General features: G+C 38.9%; 1 protein-coding gene across 2 annotated transcripts in view; it reads right to left on the bottom strand.

The window, feature by feature from the left end:
- wdr93 (WD repeat domain 93) overlaps nt 1–12373 on the bottom strand; it is a 38841-nt gene that overhangs the window by 20195 nt on the left and 6273 nt on the right. For both annotated transcript variants that reach the window (XM_043677235.1, XM_043677236.1), the window contains 3 exons: nt 11679–11757; nt 6378–6481; nt 522–590 (listed from right to left, as the gene is read on the bottom strand). In XM_043677235.1, the coding sequence (XP_043533170.1) occupies nt 522–590; nt 6378–6481; nt 11679–11757 (252 nt within the window). The remainder of the gene's footprint in view (nt 1–521; nt 591–6377; nt 6482–11678; nt 11758–12373) is intronic.

Raw genomic sequence — 12373 nt, 5'->3', positions numbered from 1 at the left:
TTCAAGGAGGAAGCTGGGCTAGCAAATAAGCAATGCTATCTATGATCCGGGTTGTAAAGAACCAATAAGCAATGCCAAATCAGATTTTATGTATCAAGTAATGGACAATGGGTTCTTCTACCAGGCAAAGGGAGAACAGGAAGATACCTTTGAATGAATGTAATAAATTCAACCTGTCCAAGTTATGCATCAGTTTTGCTCTTTTACTCATACTTTGATCCGTTTCCTGAAACCTATGGGTTAAAGACCTGCAACCAGATGTTGCATATGTATAGGCTGAGAACTCAGCCTATACATATGCCTATATACATGCATAGTACTGAGGAAGTGCGATCTGGTTGTTGGGTGGCTTTTGGTGTGAGATGTTAAACTAAACTTCAGTGTGCTTTTTCGATGATTGCTTAAGATCTCAGATTCCATGGAAATAGGAGCAGGGGAAAATAATTCAGAGTTCTCTTTGTATTGCAGCCAACATTCCTCCCACAACCAACATGATTAAAGGAGATCTATGAATCATTCACCTTGTTACTGAGCGTGGATTCTTGTTGGATCTGCCAAGAAGGCACAGAGTTCGGATTCAAGGCACGTTTCTGAAAGAGAGGATAAATCAAACTAGGATCTTTTCAATTTTGCACAATCTATTTGTTTCATGTGTGATTCCAGGTAGAATAGATATAAAACATAAGATATGCTTCCAAATAGTGTCGTGAAAGAATGCAATTCAGTTGGTGTTAAATGGGTGTATAGCTTTCTTAGAAGCAGCTAAGCAGTTGGTTTTGTTGCCTCAAGAGTTTTGCATACTGTTTCAGTGCTATTTAAAATCATGATGCTTTCAGCAAAGCAGATGTGTGGAAGATGCGGGAGATTTTCCACAGTCCTAAATTGTAAAACTTGTTCATGAGATGACAGGAAATCAGTACAGAAATAGAACATTTGGCACGTTGAGCCAGTTACACCATTTAATATGAATGTGGCCAATCTGACTGCAACTTAAATTCCACTTTCCTGCCCACCCCTATAACCCAGACTTTTTTGTGAATCAAAAATCTGTCCAACACAGCCTTGCGTATATTCAATAAGCCAATATCCACTCCTCTCAAGTGATGGGAATTCTAAAGAATTCAACTTAGGTAAAATCAAATAAACTTGTTGGATTATAACATGGTGTTGTGTGACTTCTGACTTTGTCTTATTTGAGACAGAGATGAGAAATATTTTTTCTGGGAAAAAAAATATTTCTCATCTCTGTCTCAAATAAGACAAAGTCAGAAATCACACGACACCATGTTATAATCCAACAAGTTTATGTGATTTCACCCCAGTCCAACACTGGCACCTCCACATCAAATATGCCACCCACAGTTTTAAAACTATATCCCCCAGTTTTAGATTTCCCCATGAGAAGAAACAATCACACAGCTTCTACCCTGTAAAGCCTCCTCAGAATAGGATCACCTCCCACTGAGTATAGGTCAAATCTCCTCAATTTTTCTTTTATAAGTCAAACCCTTCATCCCAGGAATCAACTCAGAGAACTTTCTCTGAATTGACCCCAAAGCAAATACATCCTCTTTATAGAAAGCGAAACAGTACATAGTATTCAAGGTGTGTCCTGTACAGTTGCAAGATCTATCTATTTTTAAGTGTGAGGAGTGGCAAACTCAAATACACAAACCTCCACTCTGTAGTACATCATGTTACACAGCTGGCAAACTTCTGGAACTATCCTTGAAGATTATTAAGCATCTGTAGGCAGACAAGCAGGAGGCTGGACGAACACAGCAAGCCAGGCAGCATCAGGAGGCAGAAAAGTTGGGTGTAACCCTTCTTCGGGACTGGGGATGGGTGTAAGGGGAACTGCAGATAACAGGGGAGTGGGGGGAAGGTTTTTGGTGGAGAGAGGGGCAGAGTGGTGAGGTAGTGATAGGTGAACACAGGTAGAGGATACGGTTTGGTTGTTTAATGGGAGGAATGATTCCAGTTGGTAGCTGGAAGGAAGGGTCGGTCAGAGGAATGGAAGGGAGGAGGAGGGGCTGGAAAGGGAGTTGAGGAATGGGTTTTATTAATCATCTATGTCAGGTTTTCACTTGCGATTTTGCAAGCACAGCTCCTGACTGCAATGTTCTGTAAAAAGCAATGGGAACCTGAAATAATTGCCTGCAAGATCCAGAGTTGAGATCCGACAGAATTTATCTTGGATCTTCTGAGACTTGCAAGTTGTAATGTTAGTGGTCCATTGCATTGCTTCACAACATCACCCTCTAAATAGCTAACGATTTAACATCAGTAAACTTAGATCAATTAGAAGGAATACATAATATTTTCCATTCATTAGAAATAAACTAAAATGCATAACAAATTTAAAGAGCAATAAACAAACATCAAAGAAGAATGAATTTTAAAACAATTTTCATTCAGAACTAACTATGTGGATCTAATCTGAAACTGTGATCTTTTCACACTTTAAGTTGGAAAATGCAAACTAACCAATCCTAGGCTACTTGCATGACAAATTTTAATATGGAATAGGTTTGATATATACCTAAATTATACATACACAAAAACAAATTAGTAGTTGTAGAGTGCATTCAACTGTTAAAATATCTTCTCTGGTTAATGATGCCAGGGATGCTGTCAGACCTGAGTTTCTCTAAGTTTCTGTTTTTGTTTTAGCTCTCCAGCATCCACAGTTCTATTTTGTTCTCTGGCTAATAATTGGAAATGGTAACATTTGCATCAAGAAGTAAGAGTACACAGATTACACATTAGTGGGAATGTTTAGCTCCCTCATCCATTCTAACTCCAAAAAGATCAAACACCTTAATGCCCATTCCTCTTATGGAACTACTTTAATGTGAATATTTTACCATTTCAAAAAGAGAATATTGCTCATCCAGGGTAGGGGAAGGGCATTGTATCCTTTTCACATTCTAGGCAGGACTTAAGAGTCAAATTGCCCAGTGCTCATCCTGTTTCTCATATTCATTCATTGCATCGGAAATCTACATGCTGATTATACTGAGAATTAAAATGAAGTCCCCCTCTTCTGGGGACAGTAAAAATGATGGAAAACCAGGAATGCAAGTCAGATCCTTTGAATTCATTACTGAGCCATTTAAACCTTGGCCCTTACTGATCTGGTCTGCAATGAGGAATAATAGCATCCCTTATGATCACCAGCAATGAATGTTTGCCTTTGACCAGAATTAACAATGTTCAATGATCACAGCCTCCCAGAAAACCTGCCTCCTTTGAGATGTTTTGGAACCACTAATACACGTGCAATTTACTTCGCTACTCTGAAGGAGTAACCTTGTAAAATAAATGGCTGTCATGTCCCAGTCAGCTACAATGGTCCATTTGGTTCATTGCAACAGTCTGCTTTCGCCCTGATATTACAATGTGTGAAATGTCATTATTTGCCCATGCATTCCAAATAGGATCACAGCCTCAAGCATCAGAAAGAGTGCTTTCAGAGAAACATGTCAAAGATATGCACATTAGTATCCCATTGTGCAATTTCAAGGTTGTCAAGACTGAATTCTGCTCAATAAGAAGTCATTTTTAATAACGTGACATATGTGATTTGCAATTATCACAATTACTTTCCTTCTTCTCATTATAAAATTCTCAGAATTGCAGTATCAGTAGCTATGAATTGCCATTGTTCTTGTGTCACAGTGATTTTAACAGATAGGCAGTCACCATTGTTCCACACTAATTGACATAGTGGGAGTCAAAACGCTAAAAATACTTCATATTGTTGTTATGTTTTGGTAAGACTCTTACATCAAGAGTACATAATCTTAACATTCCTGCAGCTTGTAAAATAATTAACTATTCATGACTTCATAACTCAATAAAATCACACAGATAACTCCGACATCAGAATTCAATTCTGATGAAAGGTCTGAATAGAAATTTTAACCAGTCTTTCTTTTCAGAAATGTTGAATAACTTGCTGTTTATTTCTATTGTTTTATTTCAGATCTCCAACATTTGTGCTTTGTTATTTCTACAAAGGCTTTTCTACAATTAATTCACAGTATGCAAAATTATCAATCATAAGGCAAAATGTATAGATTTTTTTGTGAGGGAATATAAAATCATTCTATTTTCCACCCACTTAGTTACAGATCAACCTGCAGCCAAAGTATAGATGGCATGGACCTATGTCTAATTCTTAAGAACAAGAACATTACAGTCCTTTGGCCCTCCAAGCCTGTGCAGATTCACATCCTCTAACTAAATCTGCCTCCTATTTTCTAAGGACTTGTATCACTTTGCTCCCTGCCCATTCATGTATCTGTCTAGATACATCTTAAATGATGGCGGAGAAAGTGAGGACTGCAGATGCTGGAGATCAGAGCTGAAAATGTGTTGCTGGAAAAGCGCAGCAGGTCAGGCAGCATCCAAGGAGCAGGAGAATTGACGTTTCGGGCATGAGCCCTTCCTGATGCCATCGTTCCCGCCCCTACCAGAAAATAATCCTAATCTATTCAACCTCTCCTCATAGCTAGCACCCACCATACCAGGCAACATCCTGATGAACCTCCTCTGCACCCTCTCCAAAGCATCCGCATTCATTTTGGTAATGTGGCAACCAGAACTGTACGCAGTATTCCAAATGTGGCCGAACCAGAGTCTTATACAACTGGAACATGACCTTCCAACTCTTGTGCTCAATACCCCGTCCGATTAAGGAAAGCATGCCGTATGCCTTCTTGATCACTCTACTGACCTATATTGCCACCTTCAGGGAACAATGGACCTGAACACCCAGATTTCACTGTACAAAATTCCCCAGGACTTTTCAATTTCCTATACAGTTTGCTCTGGAATTGCATCTTCCAAAATGCATCACCTTGCATTTGCCCAGATTGAACTCCATCTGCCATTTATTTGCCCAACTCTCCAATCTATCTATATTCTGCTGTCTCTAACAGTCCCATTCACTATTTGTTACTCCATCAATCTTAGTGTAATCTGCTAACTTGCTAATGAGGCAACCTACACCTTCTTCCAAATCATTTATGTATATCACAAACAGTGGTCCCAGCACGGATCCTTGTGGGACACCACTAGTCACAGGTCTCCATTTTGAGAAGCTTCCTTCCGACCAGTTCTCTATCCATCTAGCTAGAACACCCTGGACCCCATGAGACTTCACCTTCTTCATCAGCCTATCATGGGGAACCTTATCAAAAGACTTACTAAAGTCCAAGTATATGATGTCTACAGCTCTCCTCTCATCAATCAATTTTGACACCTCTTCAAAGAATTCTACTAGGTTTGTAAGATATGACCTTCCCTGCACAAAATCATGCTGCCTATCACTGACAAGCCCATTTTCTTCTAAATAGGTACATATCCTATCCCTTAGTATCTTCTCCAGTAGCTTCCCTAATACTGACATCAGACTCACTGGTCTGTAATTACCTGGATTATCCCTGCTACCCTTCTTAAACAAGGGGACAACATTTGCAATTCTCCAGTCCTCTGGGACCTCCCCCATTTTTAAGGATGCTGCAAAGATGTCTGTTTAAACCCCAGCGATTTCCTCTCTCAATAACCTGGGATAGATCCCATCTGGACCTGGGGACATGTCCACCTTAATGCCTTTTAGAATACATAACACTTCCTTCCTCCTGATGCCGACTTGACCTAGAGTAATCAAAGATCTATCCCTAACCTCAACATTCGCCATGTCCCTTTCTTCTTCTGCACATTAAAATCTTGGCACCTTGGTCAAATCTAATCGGCTTGGCGCCCCGCATTCAGTGAACAATCAAGACTGCATTTCTGTACCTTCACACAATGCATATTTGAATCTTATTTCGGCAACATTTACTTCTTCACCAAATGATTTTGTGCCTGCTCTCCTTGCCCTTCTCCTTTCATTCATCCTTTTAAAGATAGTTAATCCAGAGTGAGTAATATTGGATGGAACTATACCATGGGTCATATATTGGTGTGATAATATACAATGATTCATATAACAAAAGTAAAATGTTACAGATACTGGAGATCAAAAATAAAAATAGAAAATGCTAGAAAAGGCCTTTAGATTTGCCAAAACCTTGGAGACAGAAACAGAGTTTTCATTTCAAGTCCAATATCTCTCTTCTTTGGGTCTACATCTAGAGCACAGTGGCTTCAGGAGAGGAGGGAAAAAGAACACAAAATCCTGGAATTGGACAGCAGGTCTGAAAAGAGAATCAATTGGCCAAGTCTGAATTCATCTGATCAAGAGTTTGAAGCTGATCCATTTCCCATTTCCTTTTAAATATGCTTAATATGTCTAAATCCATTATAGGTTTTTAATGGGTGAGCAGCCTAAATGTAAACAATGGAATGTTGATCAACTTCTTACATACTCCTGTTTGCCCATTAAGTGTCATGAGCTTTTCAAACTGATCCAGTTCTTGAGCCCAATTGTCCTTCTGCAGTCGATACACCTCCAGCCAGTATTCGCCTTTTCCTGGACGAGACAACATGAATTAAAGCTAGGAAATAAATGGGAAGGTAATAAGACTAGCAATGCAATATAGTAAAATCAATGACGACAGTTTAAAAGGAATACTGTCTTGTCAGGTGAGATGATAAACTCAGATACTGTTTGTCTGTTCAAGTGGATATCAGTGTTACTCAAAGGGATTTTTTCTGATGTCAGGTAAAGTTAATATGTTATACACCTGTGGCCTTGTAGAAAACCCTTAAGGAAATACATTATATCGAATATTTGTATATTTTACAGCACTACTGTGTGATATTCTTGACTTATATATAGAACTTTCCAGTATGATTTGTTAAATACAGTACACACTTTATCAAAAAGATAATTGGCTGTTCCAATAACCTATGGTTAAAAACAATTATTCAATGGTAATTCCTGGATCAATAAAGCAACCTTTATCAATATATCCACGGAACGAATTAATGCATCATCTTAAATTAACATTAGTTTGATTGTTCATCGTTTATTCAAAAATGGTGAGTTCATTATTGGAAGTGAAGTAAAAGCAGCATTGCAATGATATAGCGTTCAGTCACATCTCTCAACACAGGCATTGATTGAACCTGTACATCTTGGGAGATGATGGATTGGATCCAGGTGTATGTCACTGCTGTACTTAATATCATCTGTTGTGCCTGAAGAGACCAAGTCATGAATGAAAACCCCTTCCTCAACTGATACAGATGAACAATGTTAGCCTGAGGTCAACTCAAAATCCTTTGCATATTATGAAATATTGACATAAAGAAGGAAACTATAGGCCAGTTAGCCTTACATCTCTCATTGGGAAAATGCTATAGTCCATGATTAAAGATGAAATAGCAGGATATTTAGAAAAACTTGATGCAATCAAACAGTCAAAAGGTTTTGTGAAAGGGAAATCACGTTTAACAAATTTGCGAGAACCTTTGACAAAATAACAAGCAAAGTTGATAAAGGCGAAATCTTTAGATATAGTATATTTGGATTTTCCAAATATATTCAATTAGGTGCTACATAAAACATTATTGCACAAGATCAGAACTCACAGTACCATGGGTGATGTATTGGCTTGAACTGAGGATTGGTTAACACGTAGGAGACAGAATGATTGGATTAATGGTTTTTTTCAGGTTGGTAAAATGGAGTGGAGTGCCACAAGAAACAGCTCCAGGACCTCAATTATTTACAATCAATACTGATGACTTGGAGGAGGAGCACGATGTAATGTGTTCAAATTTGATACAAAAGTGGGTTGGACTCCATGGTGTTATGAGGATATATGGAATGAGCTACCAGAAGAAGGGTAGAGGCTGGTACAATTACAACATTTTAAAGGCATCTGGATGGGTATATAAATAGGAAGGGTTTTGAGGGACATGGGGCAAATGCTGGCAAATGGGACTAGATTAGTTTAGGATAGCTGGTCGGCCTGGACGAGTTGGACCGAAGGATCTGTTTCCGTGCTGTACATCTCCATGACCCCATAACAGCTTAACAGATTTGTTCATTACTTAGAGCTTAGAAGAATGGAGGGTGCTGTTACGGAAACATACAAGATTCTTAGGGGGCTTAACAGGGTAATAGCGAGAAAAAGTTTTGACTAATGGAGGAAGCTCAAACAAGGGGATATAGTGACAGAATAGGGAACACTCATTTAAAACTGAGAGGTAAAGAAATTTCTTCTCCTGGTGAATGTTTATAATTCTCTACCCAAGAGAGTTACACAGGCTACATTGCTGGAAATATTTTTTAAAAGATGGATTGATTTTTGAAATATCAAGGAATTGAAGACTATGATGAAATAGCATGAAAAAGGATTCGAGGTCTGGGACAGATCAGCCGTGATCTTGGTGCATGGCGGAGCAGGCGCCTAGGCTGAATTGCATACTCAGGCTCCTATTTCTTAATATCTTATTTACTTATCGAAGAGCCATCATTGGACCAGAAATTGCAACCATGATGAGTTTCACTGCAAATGGCATTAATCAGATATTTCAGGTTATTGTGGACATCATACCACATTTGCACTGCAAATTGCTAGAACTTCAAGAGCATAACAGCATAGGGATGTCAATATTAAATCTGAGACCACATGAAAGTTGCCCATATGAGGATCCCAATGCCCTTTGCTTTAGGGATGTTGTTTTCTAAGAAAGAAATGTTGGCTAAGAAACTAAAGTTATTCTCTTTAAGTAGCACCATAGAACCAGGACAAGACAAACTAGTCTGAGGAAGTAATGTTTGTTGCAGGCAAACCAAAAGTAATTTGTACCCTTCTCTCATTTGTACTCTTTCTCTCATTATGTGAAATACTGTGGCCTGAATTTTCTCCCCTATTCTGAGTGGAGATACTTCCTCACTCTGCACTCAGACAATGCCATTTCCACCCTAGGGTGCTGGATTACCTGGGAATTGAACCAGGTGACTCCAAATGAGAACTGGATGCAGAGATGAGCTGAGTAGAAAGACTATCTTAGAGGACTGTGTTTTAAGTTTGAAATAAACCATAAGTCCTCAAATTACTCCCCATAACCTGTTCATACTAACCCATGCAGCCTTATACCCTCTACTTATCCCACATCCCCTCAAAAGCTCCACACCTTCATATGCCCCTCTAACTGACACTCCCAAGGTCCTTTATAGTCCTTCTGCTAACCTATGCTCCTCTAACCAAGCCCATGGCCCTTTATAAATGATATGCCAATCTATGCCCTCTACCCAAACCTAAATGCCTTTATTAGCCCCTATGCAAATTTAATTAAACTGACACGAACCCCATGTTCCATCCACCACACTTTTCTCTCACACCTACTGTGCCAATACACACAAAATCAACCATGACTTCAGGACCCATGCTGAGATGAAATAAAACAAATTTCAAAATGTCTATTGAAGACTTAATCTAAAAAAAACATAGAAAAAAGCTCAATACATTTACATTAATTCAACCAAATAAGCCCTGATTTAAAAAAACAAGTTATATTTCAAATCTCTTAATCTCTTGTATAACAAACATGGGAACTTATTGTGCCATTTCAAAGGATCTATAAATCAAGGAGATTTGATCAAACTATGTACTGGATGAAACCTCACTGTGATAATGGAGATTTATGAAAACAGTCATCTAGCATTTATCCAGTACTGAAAATAGCAAGAAATAATCTTTTCAAGAAATCCAGTTTTTTTCAAACATTTTAAATGTCTGGACAACTTGACAATTAGTATTAACAATTGCTTCTAACAATTTGTTGACTGTTCCAATTAACTTGACAGTTAAAGATTTTTTTATGCATATTCACTATATGTACTAATTTTTTATGCATATTCATATCTCTGTTTAACATTTCAAAAGGCAACTACCCAAAGTGAAGCTTACATCTCCCAAAGGTATTCCAGAACCATATCCAAAGGCATACTCTACCTCTCCAAAAGAGTACCCCCACCTCACTAAAGTACTGCACAAAATGTAGACCAGCTCCTAATCTGTTATATTTCATACGCCTAGGTCACCAAAATTAGACCTGATTGGAGGTGACTGCAAATTTATATGAGGACCTGCATCCATGAAACATGCAGATGTGAAATGCGACCCTTCCCCACACCTGCAAAATCGGTTGGGGTGATACTCATAGCTGTCAGGCTTCTCTTTAATTTTTGGTAACAATGGAGAAAAATCTCTGGAATTGAAAAAACATCCTGGCCCATGAGTGAGAAGTATAAATAAGAAAGACATCATTGAAATACCTTTAACTCAAGCATTGCTTTGCAAAGTTACATTTAACGTACAGTGCAATTTCCACCCACCTATTAATTTGGTGAGTTATAAAAGTTGCATTTTATGTCAAATTGACAATACAAATGACTGTTTGTCCTTTCTCCTTCCCATGACAGTTTTCTTACATTGATGCATCTGGCCTGTGCAGTACTTGAACTGGGAGTGCTTAATATAGAGAGTGGGTACAAAAGATGTAGAAGCAATCTGACCCCATCAGTGGGGTTACAAAACAAGCAGTATTGGATCAACCTAATATATACACACTGCTTGAGATTCCTTGCTATTAAAGTCAATAAAACAAAAATCAGTCTGCTACTTCCACCATTGCATTTGAATTTGACATGCCCCAGAAGACTTGGGCTTTTTAACTCTATGAAGCCCAAGTCTGCTCAAGACATGAATACAGAGGAACATCGATTAACCGAAGGACATGGGCGAGGGAAGTATTTTGTTCGGTTAATCAAATTCTGGATGATCGAATGCCGGATAACATTGTTTAGCCAAGCATCAGGACCTTGCAATCTTGCTGGATAATCTGATATTCGGATAATCGAGCTTCCTCTGTATTACTTCCAAAGCTAAAGATCTTGCTGATGCATCTCTTACAATATTAGACGAAACATACATGATGATTTTTCTGCTCCTAAAATAAATTAATGAATTATTTTGAAGTATTGTCAACATGCTTAAGTAACCGGTCACAAAGAACAATTAGATTAGATTACATTACAGTGTGGAAACAGGCCCTTTGGCCCAACAAGTCCACACCGACCCGCCGAAGCGTAACCCATCTATACCCCTACATTTACCCCTTACCTAACACTACGGGCAATTTAGCTTGGCCAATTCACCTGACCTGCACATCTTTTGGACTGTGGGAGGAAACCGGAGTGCCCGGAGGAAACCCACGCAGACACAGGGAGAACGTGCAAACTCCATACAGTCAGTCGCCTGAGACGGGAATTGACTGTGTGGAGTTTGCAGTGGACTGTGTGGAGTTTGTGGCCGGCATGGTGGCATAGTGGTTAGCACTGCTGCCTCACAGCGCCAGAGACCCGGGTTCATTTTCCGCCTCAGGAGACTGACTGTGTGGAGTTTGCACGTTCTCCCCGTGTCTGCGTGGGTTTCCTCCGGGTGCTCCGGTTTCCTCCTACAGTCCAAAGATGTGCAGGTCTGGTGAATTGGCCATGCTAAATTGCCCGTAGTGTTAGGTAAGGGGTAAATGTAGGGGTATGGGTGGGTTGCGCTTCGGCGGTTCGGTGTGGACTTGTTGGGCCGAAGGGCCTGTTTCCACACTGTAATGTAATCTAAATCTAATCTAATCTAAACAATCTGTTGAATAATCAGCTAATATAAACAAATGTAAACATTTAGGAACATTCAAGAATTTAGAGAAACCTTTACCTTCAAGAGTTAAACCAGCATAATCTCCACCTTCTGATATCTCAAATTTACTACAAATGACTTTTTCACTTACGTTGTCCTAAAGAAAAGAAAAAAATCTATTTTGTTTCATGAAAACAGAAGACATACCTTATTCATGTTTATTTATTTTCGATTTCACTGCATTAAAAGAGTCAAGTAACAACAAGCAACAAGGAAACATAGGAAGGAAAGTTCACTATCAAAGTTAAATCTCAGGCCATTTAACTAGACTGTTATCCTCAGACAGTTGATCCAATGCACATATTACATCCAATGCTTTTCCTGAATGTTTTAAAAAATTTAAGGTGATGAAATTTAATATTATGGAATAAGAGGTTTTTATTTAGAACAGAGCTGAGGAAGTATATTATTTCTTTGCAGGGGACAAGTATCACAAGCTTTAGAATTATAATGGAGGTAGAGGTTGCCAACTCTTGGAAGACGATATTCTGCGAACTTTCATTACATGCACTCCTACTTTCAAGCCGAGTACCCTGACACACAGTCCTACCAATGGTTCATGTTGATAAAGGTGACTGTGATATTAACAATTGTTTGCAATCCATGGTCTTACTGATTAGAGGACCCAGGTACAAAGCGCAGATTGCATCATTGGCATATGAAACCTTGATGCTAGTTGGCAGTTCAACTAAAACAGATGAAAACTGCTCTAA

Source organism: Chiloscyllium plagiosum, chromosome 36 (assembly GCF_004010195.1).
Source record: "Chiloscyllium plagiosum isolate BGI_BamShark_2017 chromosome 36, ASM401019v2, whole genome shotgun sequence".
Classification (NCBI taxonomy): Eukaryota; Metazoa; Chordata; class Chondrichthyes; order Orectolobiformes; family Hemiscylliidae; genus Chiloscyllium; species Chiloscyllium plagiosum.
The sequence above is the reverse complement of the archived record's forward strand: the minus strand, read 5'-3'. Positions and strand labels throughout refer to the sequence as shown.